Source organism: Camelus dromedarius, chromosome 6 (assembly GCF_036321535.1).
Source record: "Camelus dromedarius isolate mCamDro1 chromosome 6, mCamDro1.pat, whole genome shotgun sequence".
Lineage (NCBI taxonomy): Eukaryota > Metazoa > Chordata > Mammalia > Artiodactyla > Camelidae > Camelus > Camelus dromedarius.
The window spans coordinates 1520728-1542042 of NC_087441.1; the positions used below are offsets into that span (position 1 = coordinate 1520728).

Genomic DNA, 21315 nt, shown 5'->3' on the forward strand with positions numbered 1-21315 from the left:
GCCTGGCTGGAACTCAAGCGTGGAATTTTAGGCAGTAGGAAGAGGAACGAACATACAGAGTAACAGCGTGGACCATAATGGCACAGGTGATGGCGTGCCCGCCAGGCCGGTGTGCTCCAATCCGGCGGGTGATGGGGTGAGGTTCAGAGCAGGAGGGCAGGGACCAAGCCCAGATGTACGAGCTCCGAGGGCAGGGTGGTGGTGGGGGGCCGTGCCATGAGGACATCCGGGGGCAGACGGGAGAAGCAGTGCACGTGGCAGCCACGGCAGCGGCTACCTCAGGCCCATCACTCTGGTGGGCCGCGGGCTCTTCCAACAGGCACTCCTGGCTCGGGGACACCCAGCACCTGACTGCCGCCCACCCTCCTGCCCCCCTGCACCCCCGCCAGTCTCAGCATCAGAGCCAAACGCAGGGCCCCAGTCCACTCCTGCCCGCCGCTCTCACCCCCCCCACGCGGCTGCTCTGAGAGCCGCACCCCTCTCTGCGCCCCGGAGGACAGCGCTGGGGCCAGCTCCGAGAGGGCTGCAGACGCACGTGACGGCTGCTGTACCAACGCCCATCAGCACAAGCAGCTGCCTCTGTGAAATGACTTTTTTAAAACTACCAAAACCTTTGAAGACATAAAAATCTATTGTGGTGAGTGCAATAATATTGAAGTAAAAAAATCACACTCACTAAACTTACATATTTTTTGTTTTGCTTAAATTAACTCCCAAATTTTGGGTCTATTTTTCTGCTCACTTGTGTTCCACATTACAAACAGAAGCAGACTGGGACTGAAATTTGGTCTAATTAAAAGCTCAGACTTCAGCTGTAACTGTGGTACAGGCAGACCTCATTTTATTGCACTTTGCAAAAGTTGTGGAAAAAAAAAATAGTGTTTGTTTGTTTGTTTTAATATAAATTAATGGAGCAAGTCTACAGGTGCCATTTTTCTAACAGCACCTGCTCACTCTGTGTCTCTGTCACATTTTGGTAATTCTCGCTATATTTCAAACTTTTACATTATCATCGCATCTATTAGGTGATCTGTGATCTCTGATGACTATGACATGCTGAAGTCTCACGTGATGCATAGCATTTTTTTTTTGATGGTTAGCATTTTTTAGCAATAAAGAATTTTTTAATGAAGGTATGTACTTTTTCCCACAAACATAATGCTTTTGCACACATAATAGGCTACAGTATAGCGTAACCATAACTTATACGCACTGGGAAGCCAAAAAATTCATGGGACTTCGTGCTGCAACATTCACTTCACGGCAGAGGCCTGAAATCAAGCCACGACGTCTCTGAGGCGTGCCTGACTGTCCTCAGTGTGCATCAGCAAGGACGCGGGGGTGTCCCTAGGACGGGGAGACGGGCTGTGCCGGCGTCGAGCACGCCGGAGCGGGGCCGCGTGTGCAGGCAAGCCCAGCATCCTCGCTCGGGCTGCAGTCCCTGGTGCTCAACGCACAGCCCGCGAGGTGGGCGCAGTCAACAGGTCCCTGTGCAGGTGAGAAGGTGGAGGTGACAGGGTGGGGTCAGAACGCAAGCCGTTTGGGGCCAAGCCTGTGCTGCCCTTAACTACTTTACTCTGGTGGCACCAACACAAAGTTAGAGTTCGGTTTGGAGGCTAAATCAGGCAACTAGGATTGTAAAAAGACCGAGAAGAGAGTTGCAGTAAAGGCTCTTCCTACCAGCGTAGGCGCACTGTAACCGCGACCCTGGGAACAGGGCACATGCTCGCAGCAGGGCTGTGGGGTGGCCACCACGACCCCACGTCACCACAAAACGGCTCCTTCCGAGTCACCGCAACACCAGCTTTTCCAGAAGCACACACAGCGCTCCACAGAGTGGGCAGCCATTTACGAACACAGAACTAGCAAAATGTTCACTTCAGTGCAGGTCACAGTGCAGACTCCGGGTGTGGCAAACGCTAATTACCTCTCTGGCACAAAGGGTCCAAAAATTCTTGTAAACCACTTGGGACGTTTCTGACGACATCGCACGAGTAGCCGTCCTCCGGCAAGAGGAAGGGAAGCTGCAGGTCAGGGTCCTCCTGCAGCCGCACCTCCCGCCCGTCGCTGCGCGCCAGCTCGTCGGCCGTGTTCTCGGCAACGGCCACCACGCTGTCCACCAGGTCCTGGGCGGGAAACGGGTGTAGAACAAAAGAGGTGCTGAGTGATGGCGCAGCTGACCGACAATTCTTTTTAACAATGTTTGATTGCCCACGGTGTGACCTCACACACACACAGGGCCCCCACAGGGAGAGTGAACTGATCAATGATTCAGCAAACGCCAGCGGAGTACATACTCTCCACACATGAACTAAGATATTCATGATTCAGTTAAAAAAATGTGTAGTTTTAAACAGAAAGAAATTGTTCAATCACAAGATGAGTTTTTTCCCTTTTCAAAAGTCATCAATTTTCCCTTGCACAGTTCTGCAACGTCGAGTTGCTATAACCTTATTTTCACAGTTAACGACACAGGGAAAAAGTTCACACAAAGTTAAATGTAAAAAAAATTAAGATAAAAATATCTACTCCCAGCTTATGCAGACGTAGTTTCTGCATTATGGGTTTATGACTGATTTTTGTTTAGAAACTCTCATGGTTCAATAATGTACACACAGTTCACAAACCCTAACTGCACAGTGGAATGGAGTGAACACACCAACTTGACCACCACCCGGTTCAGGGACGGAACGTCACACCCTCCAAGTCGCCCTCACTCCCCTCCCCTCGTCCCTGAAGTCACTGCTGCCCAGGCTTCCACCCCTAAGTCTGCCCGTGTGTCCCTGGAAGTCACAGACAGAAGCACGCTGTTCAGACCTGGTACTTGACTTCTCTTGTGCAGATCACGTCGTAACACCCACCCAGCTGCCGTGTGGCCACGGCCTGCTCCTTCCACGGTGGTGCCAACGTCCCTTCCTGTGACTATGACATGGCCCGTGTGTACGTGGCATTGCTGGGGGGCGGGTGGCGGTCTCCAGGTTTCGGCTACTTTGTACATGTCTTTGTTGGCATAAATTCAGTGGAGGAGACCAATCTATCCATCTGTTTAGGTTACCTCCCCATCTAATTCTCAGATGCCTGTATCAAGCTGATGGTAACTGTGATGGTGGGTTTACACAGCCTTTCTATAAACAGCCAGCAGACACTGTGAACTGTGTTTCTCACCCCATTCCTTCCGGGGGGAATGCCCAACTCTAGACTCTGCTCTGGAGGGGAATCTGGATTTACCAGTCAGACACCTCCGCACAGGTCTGGGAGGCAGCCCCTTGGGGAGACCCTGCAGCTGCTGCTGGCAGCACACTCGGCGACGTGACTCAGTACCCGGAGCCTGTGGTGCAGGGAGGCGGCCTGGGGCTAGGGCAGCAGCTTTTGGGCCTCAGGGCCTCAGGCCGGAGTGCTGCGCCCCTGAACTCAAGTGTCAGGGCAACTTCCCCACTTCCTCTCCCTGGCTTTCCGATGATTTTCCAAGCACTCGATTCCCCGAATTAGATCCCTTTCTACTCAAGATGCTGATGTCGCTTCTACTTCCTGCACTGAACCCTAGCGCATACAGATACCAACAGCAAAACTGTCCTCGTACGATGATTAAAAGAATTATCTTATTTAAAAAAGGAGGTAACAGAGTAGAGAAGTTTTCCTTTTTCTTTTCACCCAGACCCCCTGTGCAAACACGGCCCACGCTGGAAGGAGACGCGGCGCCTCCCACTCACCGTGGGGACGAAGGGCTCGTCGGGCGCGCAGTGGTAGTTCTGCAGCAAGGCCTGGAGCTGCAGGGAGTTCAGCTTGAAGCAGGTGCTGTTGATGCTGGGAATGTCGTCAGCTGCGTACTTGTCCATCGTGAGCAAGGTGGTGGCCTGTTTAAAGGAATAAGCGGCGTGAACGCCATGATCTAAAAGCATCTGACAAATACTCGCGCTCACTAGCATCTGCAAAGCTGCAACAACTTGCTAATTTGATTTTGAAATGCAGGATGTTTTTAAGGAAATACACTTCCATTAACATTAGCTATGTACATTAAACTGAACTCAAAACACTGTCTAGTAAAGGCTTTCAGATGACCTCTTCATTTTACTAAGATACGTATGTGTAATGAGACTCAATAATTTATGTTCATAAAGCATTTAAAAAGGCTCAGAAACGTCAAACATTCACATAACCACTCGGATTTCCAATTACTGGTGTCTGAGTAAGTTTCCCTATGATGACCTTTTTAGTAACCAGCTGACTCCATCACGGCAAGAGGGCAGAAACCTCTTTCTACACTAAATCTCTTCAAGCGATTGAGAAAAAAATACAAAATTAAACACTATAGTAGCAAGAAAAAAACCGCCCCGGATTACGAGGCTGCAGACGCTCGTTGCTCGCTGGCAGAGCGCCAGTCCCCAGGCCCGGGACACCCAGGGAGCCCCAGAGCTGGGGGAGCTGTCAGGGCGCGGCTGCTCTGCGGTCCCCGGTCCCTCTCTTCTTCCCCTGCTCCCCTTCGTGGGCTGACAGTTTTCCGGAGCCGGGGGCTTGGACTCCGCTCTCTGTCCGTGTGCCTATCACAGGCTTTGCTCTGTGCTTACCTGCCTTTGCATGAGAGTTAATCACCACCCGCTTCTACAAGGGACTTAGCTTTCAGTATGGGGCTTTACAACGTACACCTTACTGAGCTCAAATTTAAAAGCTCTTTAAAGTATTTACTCACCGATTACCACCTGTTACAGGCTGCACTGCGTCCTCCAAACCCCACATGGTGAAGTGCTAGCCCTACAACCTCAGAATGTGACCTGACTTGGACACAGGCTCTTGACAGAGGAATCAAGGACATTTGGACACTGACGTTCACCATGAACGTGGAGGCGCAGACGGGGTGACGTGCCCACAAGCCTGGCAGCAGACCAGACGCTGAGGGGACCGACCCCCCCACAACCCCCGGAGGAAGCAACCCGCCCGCACCCTGACTCAGACCTCTGGCCTCCAGAAGGCGAGACCACAAATCTGTTGTTTTAACCATCAAATCTGTTGTGCTTTGTTCTAGAGTTCCAGGCAAACAAACCAACTCGCTTGTGCACATGGAGACCCCGGAAGGAAGTGCCGAGGCTCTGCCGACTCCAGGTCCTCACCCAGGATGGAATCGGAGACAGTTACGGTGACGTCCGCGGGCAGAGGGGCAGCATGGCCGGGACCACCCACCTGCACGATCCTGCTGAGGTGGCAGTCGGCCGCCAGCTCCAGGCCCTGCTTCTCCGCCCAGGCCTCCACATGCCCCAGCTGCTGGCGGATAATGGCGCCCCAGTAGTGGGAGCACAGCCCCGACTCGGGGTCCGTCACCAGTCTGTTGAACAGCCACATGTTGATGAAGTGGAAGAGCTGCGAGAAGAGCTGGATGGTCAGCGCGGCGTTGACCCTGCAGCGCCGCAGCAGGGACATGGCTCCCGTGAGCGTGTGGAGGACGTCATCTGTGCGGGAGGACAGGGCACCCAGCATCACTGTGGGCTCGTCTCAGCTGGCAGCCAACCTGGCTACCATCTGCTCAGCCACTTTCAAAATACAACTCACTCTAGGGAACAGTGGCGCGGACTCGAAGCGCACACAGGCGGTAGCTAACCATGCCGCCCGAGGTTCACCCTCGCTGGCGTGTGGGCAAGTGCTACAGCGTGACACGCCAACATGAGAACCGCTCTTGAACAAAACGGACGGTAGTTAAAATTCATTACTTTATAGAAGGCCAAATCCAACAGGGTATCACGTTTATTTTTAAAGTACCTCCCTCTCACAGACAGCAAACATTAAAATGAAGTCCAACGAGGAGGAGGAGGGAAGGAGGGGTGAAGGGGCAGAAGCCAGCCCTAACCTATCTTCGGTCTCTGCAGGCCGCTCTCCTCGGGGTCATCCAGAAAGGCTGGCATGTAATTGTTCAGCTCCGACTGAAGGCAGTGAACCAGGTACCTGCAAACACACGCACAGCTTTCACACTCTCAGCCTGACACCCTGCCGTAGCCAGACACAACGGCACGTTTGTACGGGCAGGTGTCACAATGTGTACTGCTCAGAAGTATCTGCCATGTGAAAAATGTACGTAAATAGTTGTACTCTTAGGGTTCTTGAAACACAGCTGGTTGATCAATTTTGCATATAGTTATTTATGCTTCTTGATATCCATCTCCAATTATGCTGGACAAAAACATTCAGTTTTGAAAATATAACAGGAAAACACATGACTGAAATCTTTATAGGACAGCATCATCTCCAAAACCTGTGCCTTACTTAAACGCCATCTGAACCAAGTGCGCTAGAACATCCTGGGCATCCAACGTGACCCGACTAAGATCTCGGTCCTGCTTAATGAAGTTGAGCAGCTCAGACGCGTTGGCCATCCAGAAGGCAAGTGCCCCTGCAATATTCTTCTGTTTCTGTGGACAGAACACGTTTCAATCAGCAACCAGAGGACAAACAAAAATCATAAAAATAAAAAGGAATGTTCTTGAAAAGCTGCTGAAGATAGACCAGTACCTTCCCATTTTCACCAAGGTATTTACCACAGATACCAGATATTTGCAAAGGAATTTGGGCACCTCCACAGCAATGGAAAGTAAATAACCATTGCCACTTCTTAGCGTTCGTGTAGAGACACACGGTCCCCTGAGCTACAATTTATGGAATCGGTGCAGAAAGGAGACATCAAATAATACAACACCAAATTGGAGACTGTGCATTATCTGGTAATCTGTGAAGTGTACACACACATATCCATGGTTACCCACAACCACCCTGATACCCACAGCCACTGGCTTGGACGCCAAGCAACTTGGTATCAAGCACTGATCTATCGCGCTATCTCCCGACCACGTGTGCAGCCAGGCAACCTCAGATGAGATCCAGAGTAGGAACCAAGGATAAACAACAGGAGAGGAAACAGAACTTCTGTCATTTCATGTCCACACTGAAGTGCGTTAAGCAAAGTTATGAGATGCCGATAAGGGTGCACAGTCAAACAAGGGTTTAGTACTGCATGTTTCAGCTGCCGAATGGGTGTTATGAACCGCTCAGTCCATCGCTGCAGGGCTGTTTTGACATGGAAGCAGCATGAGAAACTCAGCTAAGCCAGCACAGCCAGGATGGGCTCCCGGCAGCAGGTCCTACCTGATCCACCTGGTCTACTTCCTGGGGAGAAACGGACGAGGGGAAACCAAGCAGAACAAGAGAAAGAAACTCGTAAACAATCATGACAGTTAAAAAAAACAAAACACTAACATGAAGTCATGACATGAAGGTGCGACACTGGGTTGCATTACCCCCACATGACACGCTCACTCGTGGTGCTGAAGCAGCTCTGCAAGTCTGTGACTTAAGGACCAGTTTCCTGTTCTTAACGTGACACGGTCACTAAGTGGACGCCTAGAGCTTATCCATAAAGAAGATGTTACAACAAACACGCGAATATACTGATCTCCTTAAAGTCACTGGAGCCTGCTTTTACAAAGAAAGGACTTCTCAACATCTCTTAACGATGCTGTGTGTTTGACGACTTAAAGGTACTGAAGGTGAGAATCTATTTCCTTGGATTAATTAACGAGAATGAGCGCGATAGGAAAGACCAACAGAAACAATAAAAATAAGGAAATTTAAAAATGTGTTAAAAAGCGTACACCTATCCTAAGGAGGACTACATTGGTTTTTAAAGGGAGGTTTCTGCAAGTTGAAGAACTTTAATTGTGCCACAATTTTTTCTAAAAATCCAGATTCCTCCAACCACACACTGAACCCAAATCTGAAAGGCTTGTCTTGACGGTGGCGATCTCACGGCCCGGTGCAGTTCAGTGAGCAAAGTCCACCCGGAGCAGCTTGACGACGAGAGCTCTGTACGGAGATCAAGCTGAGGGGAGACAGACCCTGGCTCCGGGTGACAACAGAGAAGGAAACCTACATCTGCCCATAACATAGTAAAAGAGGGACAAAGTGGTGCCCAAATAAAACACCTTTCCTTTCTATCTGTTTCCTCACTTGGGTAAAAGAATCAGAACCCCCATCAAACTCAGATGCTAACCACGCGAACAAACATTTCTTGGGAAATTATGGTCTTTTAAAACAGTTAAAATTAAAAGAGTAATTTACCTCAAGCTATGGTGACAAGAGAAAAACAACTAAACCATCTAATCATGTTACTTAACTAGAATTTCATAGCTGAGTAGTAAACAGCGTTGACAGGTGATTCAGGAAAACTTTTTAAAACACCTGCAAATTTACTGTGAAGAATTTTAAAGATTAAATCTCCAAATTACCTACAAGTTTGGAAAAGTGTTATGCTAATTTTATCAACTACAGACAGATAGTCCTAAAGAAAAGCAACCCATTCTACCGAGAGAATGTCCTTACTTTGTGAAATTTTCAAAACAGCTTTATAAAAGAATTTGACCTTGATTTTCATTGTGAGAAATGCCATGATGCCCATCACACCTCCCCAAGCGCCATCGAAACCCAGATAGTAACCACCAACATCTGAGCAGATGCATTATAAAAGGGGTTTTATAACCACTAAAAAATTCTCAGGTGGTGGTGGTCAGGGACTGGGGGAAGGGGCGATGGAGAGGAGCTGCTTACTGGGTGCAGGGCTTTACTCCGCAGCGATGGGGGCGTTGGTACAGGTGGAGCTCAGACAGGGTTGCTGCACAGCACTGTGAATGCACTGAACGCCACGGGATCAGTCACTGTCAAACGGCTGACTCTATGTCATGTGAATTTCACCTCAACAAAGTATTATTTTCTAATCCTCAACAGCTTCTCACAGCGACTGTGACTTCAGGGGCCTTTTTCGTGATCACTGTGACCACGCACACAGTTTCTCTCCCTTATTCTAAACTTTACAGGAAAGACACAGAAGAAAGTTTACATTTCTTTTCAACTTCCAAAGCTACACAATTTTAAATACTACTTACATGACTTTTGTTTTAGAAAAAGTTCTTAAGAAAAAGTCAACATGTAGCCACGTCTGAAACGTTATACTGACCTAACTGACTTAAAGGCCACAACTACGGACACCGGGCCGCGCGGCCACAGGCCAGGACTCACCTGGATCACTCCTTCCATCATGCTCACCATCTTGTTGACGATGGCGATCACCTTGTGCGTGCGCTCTGCGGGGCTGACATCAGGTCTGTACGGGCTGGACAGCACGTGCCGACACGCCATGTACAGCACATACGTGGGCGACAACTTAAAGTGCACCGTTGAGCTGTTTGTGTAACTTATGATGGCGGATAAAAATGAATCCTCAGCTGTGAAAAGATTTTGGAAAAAAAGAACAAAAAGCCCCACGAAAATCAGATGGAGAAAAACAGAGCAGGGAATAACTCACTAGCAAAGGCCTTTGAAACTACTCACAGCTTTCCCTGAATTCAATGCTTGCAGGCAGGGTCAGCTCAGGCCCAGCAGCATCCTGAGTTCTGCAAGAGGAAAGGTGCCACCTCCTCAGATCAGGTCTCGAAGCCAACACCACCCCGACAGCCAGTGCAGATTTCTGCAACCGTTTTGTAAATGTCCACAGAGTGTTTTCAAATAGTAAACAGCCCAATCACTCGTTTTCACGTGTAACCTATTCAAACATTTAGGTGAGTGTACGGGGAGTGATCACATCCCAGCTCCTCAGAGAGGTCAGTTCCTTGAAGCACCTGCTTCTGTCAAGAGAACAGATCTGACCACGTTTCTGTATTATTGATGAAGACTTTGTGTCGACTGTAGGGACGAGGCTGCAGGGCACCTGCTGCAGCGATGGCTCAAGTGACACTGAAAAGACACTGCGAGGAGACACGAGGAAAGTCTAACCCACGCTGAGCTTGAACCTGAGCTCTTACAAAGAAGAAGAAAACTTCCCTAAGAGCTAGACATCGTCTTTCTCTCCCAACAAAGGTTAGACAGGCGATCCCCAAGGCCCCTCAGCCGCTCAGTGTCAGTCGTTCTCAACGTGCACAGTGAGGCATGCCACAGGAGGGCTGACATGGGCATTGCAGATTCAGTCACAGACTGGGGCCTATGGTAATTCCTTCCCAACAACAAGGATCCTCTTGCCCCACCCTCTACTCGGTGCACAAAAAGAGAAGGAGAAAATACAGTGGGAGGTAATTCAAACTATTATAAACATCAAAAGTAAAAACAAAAATCTTCTTCTCATGTAATTATATGCTTCAAAGTTTACTACCCACTCTATGATTTGTTAATTTGAATTTAACTCAACAACTTAGTTATAAAAATGCTCTTAGAAACAGAATATAATTTAAAAGCTCAATTATTTTGGCATCTCTCTTATACTGCCATGTTTATAGAATCTAACATTGCAGATAAGCAGTTACTCTCAATTTAATATCCATAACATAAACCTGGATGAATTTAACAATTTTTATGCTTCATCACTTAAAATAACTATTAATAAAAATAAGGAATTTAAATTGTCATTGAAAACATTTAAAAATGTGTTAGTGGTAATTTAAAAATCATTCCCATCAAAGATACTTTTCCTTGATAAAAATTAGTGTTTAATCACTCATTTAAGCCACTTGGACTTTTAAGACTATTCCACTTCAGAACAGCTCATCCTAACATACTGCACGCGTGGGAGAGAGCAAAGACTGAAAACAGGGAGAGTCACCTCTTTCCACCACTGTCTTAGAAGCAACAAAGCAAGACAGAATTATAGTCCAAATAAAACTTTAATAAGTCCTGGCAGAACAAAAGAATATGACCTTGCAAAAAAATCAATGAAATACATGCTCACAGGGATAAAATAACTTCTGACACACAATCAACCATCATGTGGCTATTCTGCTGACATACTACATTTACTTACTAACTTACACTCTTACTAATTCTGTGCATCCTGAAAGCATCGTCCTCGCCATCTTCCTCTCCCCTACCTTGATCACTTGCTTACCGAGATGAGCGCAGGCTCAGCTCTGATGGACCACCACGCGCACCTCCTCATCACCTTGTAAATAAACAGAGGTGCACCTCACAATGCTAGCCTACCATTCTGAACATCTTATTCTAGAATACATTATCAAAAACAAATATGGACAAAGTAGGCTATTTTATTATTATATCTAGAACAGTTTCACACAGCCAACAAAATATTGAATAATAACCAAAAAGCCCAGAACAAAAACAAGGTAAAAATGTGAGATTCCCATATGAATCTACAGACTTAATTACTGTGCTGAATGATATTAAAATCTTATGATGTGCAGTGCCCTCTGCTGCAAGACAGAGAATTTAAGACTCTGTCACGCACTTGTCACTGAGCTGGTAAGGCACCTGCCCCTGTGAATGTCTCAGTCAGTGGGCCTGCAAAAGGGAAGTCAGGGGACCTCCTCAAAAATCTCAACAGCACCCCAAGACAAGCGCTTCAGCCCGCACCGACCAGCGGGGCACACGACGCACACGACTGCCCCCGCTGCTGCCTCCCGAGCGGGGCGCCGGCGCCTGGCGGGCTAGCACAGCAGCGCCCGGGCTTCACCGCCGGGCCTGGCGGACGGGCCGTGCTTTCCAACACTCACACGAAACTAGACGTCTCAAGGAAGTGGAATGCTGACTTATTAAGGTGACATGTATTTAAAAATCTTAAGGAAAGGAAATAGAAAAAGGCCTAAGTTCTCTGTTCAAAACAACCAGGCAAGAACAATGTCAGCAGAAGAAACGCCTCGTGGCCGCCTGTGCACAGGGCCCGCGCCAGAGCCCAGGACACGGGAGGACGCGGCTGGGTCTTCAACACACCACTTCCGCGTCACCTTTGGCTTTGTGTATTTTTAGTCACGCGAACTGGCTAAAATGACTAGTCTTAACTAAACATAAAAATTACCAAGTATCACAATGCCATAAAGCCCCCTGTCTCCCAGTTTTGCAAAGTAGCACATTTAAAACAGACACGTGCTCTAGCAGGCTAACACCGGGGCAGACGAGTGAGTAACGGATACCCGTGCTGATGAAGCATTTTTTTTCAATTCAGTAACACGAAAAGGAGACACTCTCAAAACCCCCGCTCGCGGCCCGCTGCCTCGTCACCTGGCGTGCACTGCCCACCTGCTGTCCTGCCGGCGGTAGTCCTGCTGCTGCTCCACTCGGACCATCGGCTTCACCATCCCTCGCTCAGCGGTGCTGGTGGCAGACGGCACCCTGTCGCTGTCCAGCCTGGCGGTGCTCTGGGCACAGGGAAACACAAGGCGTTGAGAGACGACACGAGACACCGGGCTGCACACTCCACGCCACAGGGGCTGGGGAAGGTGTGCTGCGCGGCCGCCCGGCAGGGGCGGAGAGGGGACCTCGGGGTGGGGGGACGGGCAGTGCCGGGGACGTCACGTCCACGGCATGTGCCCGCGAGCACACTGTCCCTGAGAGAATGACAGGGCGTACAGCCACTTTCCCTCTCAGAGAGCAAGCACCTGGCTGAGCCACAGACACGCAGGGTCTCCAGGAAGGACACAGTAACAGGGGCTTCACTCCCCAGGTCCCCTAGGTCAGGACAGACCTGAGGGACAATGTGCACAGTACCGAGAGTCAGGTCTCTTTTTACTTGTTAGTTTTAAGAAAGAATTTAAAATTCACTCATTTTAGCTCAAAACCTAGTGAAGAATTCAGTGGAGAAACTGGCTGATTTCTTGCCCTTAATCAACACAGGGAAAAACACCTGAATAGCAACCCTATCTAGTGCACTTCAGTCCCTCCAAACAGCGCACATTGCTAACCAGCCTGAGGCAGACAGAGGGATGAATGACCTGTATTAAGAAAATCACAACAGAATCAATAAATGTATGTAAAACTTCCACTGCAGCAAAAGAATTACATAAGGTCTCCTATTCCGTCCCTTACCGCAGACGCCGAGCACGGAGCAGCACACAAACCCCCACCCGGCAACCTGAGCAGCGCGGTGCAGCGTCCCCGCTTCCCGCATCGCCCGCGAGCGGCCCGCACAGCTCGCCTTGGAAGCCCGCTTTCCACGCGCTGTCAACGCCGTGTTTCCGTGCTGCGGGGCTGCGATGGCCGCGCTACGCCTGCTGTACGTTCACCAGGCTCAGGAAACCAGTTTTCATTACTTTGTTTAAAATGTTCTTCAGTATGAAGTGTCATGAAAACTGTGCTCATTAATGTATGTACACAACAGTTCCTTCACTAAGACACACTTACAGAAATAAAACTGCAGTGGATGGCAGTGTTTAGACTGCGAAAACCTGGTATAAATGAGTAACAGTAAGGCAACAGGTAAATACATTATGATGTATTTATAAACTAACAAAGTAATTTTAGCCGTTTTCAAATGACTTTTGAAACAAATTCTCACAAAACAACATCTGAAGGAAGCAGGACGGAAAGGTGTGTGTGTATCTGTGTGTAAAAGAGGTTTATGATGTTAAATATATGAACACACACACGCACAAAGAGCTCAGAAAAGGATCTATCAAAACGCCACCAAAAGCCAGCCATAAATCAGAGATAGAGTATTTTCATTCTGAATAATTTTTCTCAATTTACCGAATTTTCTACATTGGCTATGCATTTTTATAAGAAACGACATGCTTTATAAAGATGACTCTACTTGGTTCCGAGAGTACTTACTCGTGAAATTACTCAGTAGCCCTTCCTTGAGACGTCTGCGTGTCTGGCACTCCCCTAAGCACCACGAGCACCGCAGCGGCCACACACGGAAGAGCCCCACCTCCGCGGAGCTCACCTCCTACAGTCAATCAACAAACCAGACACACGTCGCATGGCATTTAGGGCTGCACAAAGAATTTAAAATGAGGTGTTGTACTAGTGCCGGGATGCTCAGGAAAGACTTCTTCAAGGAGTTGGAGTCAGAGGGGTTAGCTGTGTGAAAACCGGCAGAAAGGGCACCCTAGGACGGGCGAACCCACTCAGGCCTTCGGCGGGGGAGAGAGAAGGGTGGGTGTTCAGGGAACAGAAGCCAGCATGGCTGGCATGCGGTCACGGGGCCGTGGCAGCACACACCTTGTGTAAGAGCGTGAAGATGTGTGATGTCTGTGTGAGGGTGGTAACGAAGTCTAGTTTACACTTTTAAAGCCCCGGTCTGGCTGCGGGAGGAGAACGGTGGGCCGGGGAGGAGCGGGAGCGGGGCTGCTACCCAGCAGGCTGAAGGCACCCCTGCCACGTGCCGACCGCGGCCTGAGCAGCCTCTCCCGGCGGAGAGACAGAGAAAGACGGCGCTGCGGGCCACGTCAGAGCAGAGCCAACAGGACGTGCCAACAGCTGGATGCAGAGGCTGTGACAGATTTCTGCAGGCGACACTGAGGATGGGGTATCTGGTCCTGAGATGGGGGTGCGTCAGGGAAAGAAGAGTGTTACACTTGACACGTGCTGGATGGCCCCAGGATGCCCAGCAAGCTCTGGAGTCTGAGAGGGCGGGGGGGGAGACAGGAGTTACTAACATGGAGGCGCTGTGACTGAGGCACCGGCGACAGATCACCTGGGGACGTAACAATAGAAGAGACGGCCTGAGGTCTGAGACCATGGCCCCATTTCAGACGTCAGGCAGAGGTAGAGGGGAGACACCCACCACGCAGGCTGAGGGGAATGAGCCCCGAGGTGAGAACAGCAGGAGACCCTGGGGGCGGAGGGAGGACGTGCACCCGGTGGGCCGGGGGGCCCCGGGAGACAGACCATGCAGGGCCTGGCAGCCGGGCATCTGTGCCATGACAGGCCCAGTCCCTACGAACAGCAGGAGCCAACTGGGATCCGAGCGAGAAGACGGAGGGCAGGCAGTGGCCACGGCAACTGCAGATTATCTCTGCAAGAAGCCACGCAGGGACCAGCCGCTGAGGGACCAGCAGAGGCTGCAAAGGCAGGTCCTGGTGCTGCGAGACGGCCCGGCAGCCTCCGTGACCCGCTCACACGCTCTGGCCCCAAACCTGGCTGGGCCTGCGCTCCGCCTGCACCAGGGGGAGGAGGAGGAGTCAATGCTGCGCCGGTTCCAGAGTCACGCCGTAACAAGGCCTGGACACTCCGCGCTTCCTGGGAGGCACCAAGACGTCTGGCTGCCCCCATGAAGAGAGACGAGGAAATGGAGGCCCGGCTGTCCCTACAACCCAGCACAGCCTGGCCAGCAGCTAACCCACTAGCCGAATGCAGCCACACGAGTAACCACCAGCAAGACCAGTGAAGAGGCTGCCCAGGTGAGTCCAAACCACACTGCACGACTATAAAGAAACAAAATGACTGCGCTTTTAGTCCACACAGTTTAGGGGTGGTCTGCCACTCAGCAACAGATAACCGAGGACAAGCCGAGGACAGAAGGAAACTGTGCGAGAGCGAAGGGCTAACCGTGGAAGCGGGGCCCAGGCAGGTGAAATGAAGGGGAGTTGGCACCTAAGTCAAGGTCACAAGAGCGGGAATCCACTGTCTCTGGAGGTCACCTGACCCCAAAGGCTGATCACATCAGGGACAAACCTATGACACACTGCTTGGAAGAGAAAGAAATTTCCCTGGCCTTAGAGGAAAAGACAGTCTGCTGTCTTTCATGCATCCCTAAGAGATGACACGAGAGGTCAGGACAGCCCACACGCAGGACGTCAGAGTCTGCACCACAGTCTACGAGCCCATTACTAGGCACTCGTCGGCGACGGCCTAGGACGTCAAGCAGACACAGTCCCGTCAAGTGACAGGCGGCCACCCACCTTGCTTGTCGGCAGTGCCGCTCCACTGTGAGCGTCTCCTCCTACGTCAAAGGTGGTCTCCTGAATAACTCTGTTGAGATAAAAAAGAGAAATACACGTGACTCAGAACTCTCAGATGATAAGAGGTAGTCTCTTCTTAATGACACAGAAGGAACAGTTGGCCAAAAATCCCAGCTTCCGAGGACTGTCAAGAAATCACTGTCAGAATAGGAGCTCAGAATTAAAAAATTATCGTAACTTTATGAACTTTTCTTACCAATGTATACTGAATAGTCTCAAGATCGTATTTTTGAAAACTGCACTTTAATAACAAAAAAATTGAAAGAAATAAAAGAAAAGAAAGCTGTTTCATCACAGAAGTCCCTCTGGGCGGCAAATGGCCCATTAACAAAGTGCAGATGGCCAAGGTGCCCAGAGGCCCGGCCAACAGGGGAGAGCCCTGAACACCCCCCAACACCAGCAGGTGAGATACTGCCTAAATCCCCTGGGCTTCTGCACAAGATAATCAAAAAGAATAAAAATCTCCCTTCTTATGATGTTTGAACAATAATATATCATCTAATTTCAAAGCATTACAGTAACTTAAAACTTCTATTTAAGCCTAGTCTATAGAATGAAACCAAGAAGTGATACTGAAATTCAAAACAATTTTTCAAATTAGAAAAGCATTACTTCCTCTGCCCCATTACTACGAAAATAAAATCATCCTGTAATACAAACTAAAAGCATGCTTGACAAGAGTAACTTTTGAGAAAATAAAAGCTTGTACTAAATGCTACTATTGTCAGCACTCTGGACACGACCTCAAGCAATACATTACACAGTTTTCTGAAACTAAACACTTAATTCTCTCTGTCACCAAGATATTCAAAAAGCACAGAAAATGCTCTGCTGGTTACCACTGGTTTGAATGGGAAACTCAGTTCAGAAACTCCGTCTCTGGTAAGGAAAACAAGAAACACGACAGGTCAGCTCCCTGTCACCTGTCAAAGCTGTGCACAAGTTTGACCCGTGCCGTCCCGGGCTTGCTCGCACAGATGCTCAGGAACACAGCCGAAGCCATCCTGACTCCATCTGCAGGTACCACCCCACAGTAACAAATTCACTTAACACCACACAAGCCTCTTTATTTTTTTTAGCTAAAGATACCAAACCTTTGAGTTTAACACGGGTCCATCTGCACCGCATCCTGGATGTGTGAACGATTACAAAGGGACTTTACTCAGGACTCTGGTGACACGACTGTGAGCGTAAGCAGCTCACCCTGAGAGCGTGACGGCACTTGGCGTGGGTGCGCGGGGGGCAGGTGGGAGGGCTGCGCGAGCAATCGGTGCATCATCAGAAGTCCCTAACATCCCACGCTGGCTGTTGGTATCAAACGCACCCCATGCCAGGATGCCACCACTGAGGCTCTGAAGACAGAGACCCTAAAATCTGCAGGTAGGAATACACGTCACGCATCCCCCAAGGAACCAGAATAAGAACAAATGAAGCCCAAAGTTACTAGAAGGAAGGAAATGACAAAGATGAGAGCGTAAATAAATGAAACAGAGACTACAAAGACAACAGGAAAGACCAATAAAACTGAGAACTGGTTCTTAAGATAAGCAAAACAAACCTTCAGCTAGACTGACCAAGAAAAAAAAGAGAGGACTGAAATAAACAAAATTGGAAATGAAGGAGACATGACAACCAACACCAGAAATACAAAGGATCGTAACGCACTGTTACGAACAATTGTATGGAACTAACTGGACAGCCTCGAAGAAAGGGACAAATTCCTAGAAACATACGATCTTCTAAGCCTGCAATCATGAGGAAACAGGAAACTGAAAAGACCAATCACTAGTAAGGAGATTAAATCCAGAATCAAAACCCTCCCAACACATAGAAGTCCAGGACCAGATGGCTTCACCAGTGAACTCGACTGAACACTTAAAGGTTAACACCAATCCTCAACTCTCCTAAAAACAGAAGCAGGGGGACACTTACAAGCTCATCTTACAGACCAGCATCACCCTGATGCCAAAGCCGAACAAGGACACCACGAGGAAAGAAAATTACAAACCAACATTCCTGTTGAAAACAGATGCAAAAATCTCAACCAAGCGTTAGCAGACTCAATTTAACAACACCCTGGAAGATCATCACCACGATCAAGGGTGACCTGCTCCCGGGATGCACAGGGGTTCAACATGCACGTATCACTCACGCGGCACAGCACACTAACAAAAAGGAAGGAAAAATCACACCATCACCTCAACACACGCAGAGCAAACTTCGACAAAATTCACACCCACGTGTGATAAAAACTCCCGACGGCAGGTACAGAGGAAGCACTCCTCAACACAATAAAGGGCATACATGACAAACCCACACCTAACACACATGCTCCACAGTGAAAACTGGAAGCATTTCCTTTAATATCAGGAACAAGACAAGGATCCCCGCTCTCACCACTTTTATCCAACAAAGCCAGAGCAATTAGGCAAGAAAAAGCTAAAAAGCATCCAAATTGAAAAGAAGTAAAATTGTCACTATTTGCAGATGACATATTATATATAGAAAACCCTAAAGACTCCACCAAAATTAAGTTAGAAATAAACTAATTAGCTTGCAGGATTCAAAATCAATATACAAAAATGTGCTGTTTCTATACACTAGTAACAAAATATCAGCGATTAAGAAAACAATCCCATTTACAACTGCATCAACAAGAATAAAATCCTAAAAATGAGTTGAACCAAGGAGGCGAAAGACCAGCACGCTGAGAACTCTAAGCAGTGACCAAAAACCTTGCTGAGGACACAAATAAAAGGAAGACAATTGATGTTCTGTGCTCACGAACTGGAAGAATGAATATTAAAACGTCCACACTACACATGGCAATCTGTCGAGTCAATGCAACTCCTGTCAAAATTCCAACAGCATTTTTCACAGAAACAGAAAAGACAATCCTAGGATTTGTATGGAACCATGAAAGACCCCAACAGTGAAAGCAATCTTGAGAAAGAACGAAGCTGGTGGCAGCACACTCCCTGATTTTAAACTCTATTACAAAGCTACAGTGATCAGAACAGAATGGTAATGGTATAAAAACAGATACACAGGTCAATGGAACAGAACAGAGAGCACAGACAGAGACCCACACTTACATGGCTGATAAATTTATGACAAAGAAGCCAAGAATGCATGACAAGGAGTGCACAGCACAGTCTCTTCCAGAGACGGTCTCTTCATTCAGCAGTGCCGGGAAAACTGGAAAGCCACACCAGGAGAATGAGACTGCACCTTCCTAAACCACACCCCAAATAAACTCAAAATGATTCAATACTTGAACATAAGACCTGAGACCACCAACTCCTAGAAGAAGCCACAGGCAGTCAAGTTCCTTGACACTAGTCTTGGTGATGAGCTTTTGGATCTGACAAAACAACAAAGGCAAGAAAAGCAAAAATAAACAAATGGGAAAACATCAAACTAAAAGTTTCTGCTCAGCAAAGGGAACCGGTAACAAAATGTAGAAGCACTGCATGGAGTGGGAGAAAATATTCGAAAATCATACATCTGCTAAGGGGTTAATATGCGAATTATATAAAGAACTCATACAACTCAATAGCAAAAAAAAAAAAATCTAATTAAAAAAATGGGCAGAGGATCTGAGTAGACATTTTTCCAAAAAAATACAGGTGACCAACAAGTACATGAAAAAATGCTCAACACCACTTACAAGGGAAATGCAGATCAAAGCCATAATGAGCTGTCACCTCACACCTGTTAGAATGGCTGTCATCAAAAACTCAAGAAATAAGATCAGCCGTATGATCCAGAAACCCCACTTATGGGTATTTATCCAAAGAAAACAAGAACACTAACTCTGCACCCCCTACATTCACTGCACCACTGCTCACAACTGCCAAGGTACAGAAACACCTAAGTGTCCACTGACAGAAGAATGGATAAAGAAAACACAGTGTGTGTGTGTGTTTGTGTGTGTGTGTGTGTGTACACATATGTACATACACACAATGGAATATTATTCAGTCATAAAAAAGAAGAGAATCTTGCCATTTGTGACAACATGGATGGACCTTGAGGGCATTATGCACAGTGAAATAAGTCAGACAAAGACAAATACCATATGATCTCACTTATATGTGCAATATGAAAACAACAACAAAAAAGCAAGCTCACAGATACAGAGCGACAGTTACACCAAGGTGGGGGGGGGGGATAGCGTGGGGAGAGACATGAATCTAAAAGTACACATTTCCAGTAGTAAAATGATGAAGTCAGGGGAGGTGCTGTTCAGCACGGTGACTAGTTAGCAGTCCTAGACTACACACCTGAAAGTTGCTTAGAGAGTAAATCTTAAAAGTTCTCATCACAAAAAGAAAAGCTCTTGTAAGCATGTATGATAATGGATGTCAACTAGACTTACAATGACAACACATACAAACACTGGATCATTATGCTGTACATCTAAACTAGGATCACGTTATAAATCAATCATCTCCCAACTAAGTTACACACACACGTGTGGAAAAAAATACCTAAATTACCCACCTAGAAATTTGAGTAATAGTTTGACATTAGAACAACGTTAATGTTTATAAACTCCTTTCTGACCTACGAATGCACACGTAAGTGCTGGTATATCCAACTGCTGAGCAGCTTTCACTAGTTTTGCAGGAAACAGACATGATTAAAATAAAAATGAAGTTTCACAGCACTACCTCAATGAGATGTTGGCCATATTCTGTACGATCTCTGCTTCTGGCCAGAGGTATGATTAGGACCGATAACCACAGGCCTCCAAGGCAGGAACCATTCAGGGAAACAAACAAACAAACAAAACAGCCCAGTAGGAGGTTGATGGTCTCACACTGAAAAACACCAGCGAACAAAACTGAAGGACTGGCTGTACTCCTGGGACAGAGATCGTCTGTGGAACCGTATTTACACACAGCAAGAGGGCTGGACAGCACCGTGCTAATCAACACCGTCAAACAGACACGACACATAACTCAGATGTGAAGCACAAGTGCACGGAGGAGGCAGCGGTCGCAGCACGGCTGGAGGGCGGCTGGGAGCACAGCAAACAAACTGCCGCGGGCGGTAACTCCTCGGCAAAACATCCCAGGAATCAGCACAGTGAGGATGTCAAGTAGGCAACCTGCACATCGTCAAGGTGTCTGGTGCTGAGAGGAAGAAATGGGGTGAAGGAAAGCTGAGGATCAAGTGGAAATCACTTGAGCGTGCCATCAGCTGAAGAAGAGGGCCTGCAGAAAGGGAAGGGGGAGACGGCTGACGAATAAATACAACCTTAAGAAAGGACTATTACAAAACTGGTCCTTCCAGACACAGAATGGAAATCTGAGTTTATCCCACATGCAGATTAAAGCTGGAAACAGAGTCAGGAAGAAAGGGATTTCCTTAAGAGAAAGGCAGGTGCTCGTCTTCTCTGGGAACGAAGAGGTGTGGTCGTTAGCTGAACCTCGGTGCTGCAGGTGAGGGGCCGGGGACAGGTCTCGGGCGGCCCACAACACGTCCAGAGCGCAATCAGCCCACGGGAACACGCAAGGGCGTCCACAGTGTTCACCCTGGAGAAGGACGTGCGGTCTAGCACTAGCACTTACTGCCTTTTACCCTTCGCCAG

At 48.2% G+C, this 21315-nt stretch overlaps 1 protein-coding gene across 21 annotated transcripts in view; it reads right to left on the minus strand.

Annotated features, from left to right (window-relative positions):
- Positions 1-21315, minus strand: part of AFDN (afadin, adherens junction formation factor) — a 122896-nt gene that overhangs the window by 39683 nt on the left and 61898 nt on the right. For 15 of the 21 annotated variants that reach the window (XM_064486450.1, XM_064486462.1, XM_064486463.1 and 12 more), the window contains 10 exons: positions 15657-15726; positions 12052-12170; positions 9364-9425; positions 9052-9257; positions 7126-7146; positions 6250-6395; positions 5837-5931; positions 5176-5441; positions 3711-3854; positions 1928-2126 (listed from right to left, as the gene is read on the minus strand). In XM_064486450.1, the coding sequence (XP_064342520.1) occupies positions 1928-2126; positions 3711-3854; positions 5176-5441; positions 5837-5931; positions 6250-6395; positions 7126-7146; positions 9052-9257; positions 9364-9425; positions 12052-12170; positions 15657-15726 (1328 nt within the window). The remainder of the gene's footprint in view (positions 1-1927; positions 2127-3710; positions 3855-5175; positions 5442-5836; positions 5932-6249; positions 6396-7125; positions 7147-9051; positions 9258-9363; positions 9426-12051; positions 12171-15656; positions 15727-21315) is intronic. The other 6 variants (XM_064486456.1, XM_064486465.1, XM_064486464.1 and 3 more) reach the window with 1 other exon arrangement.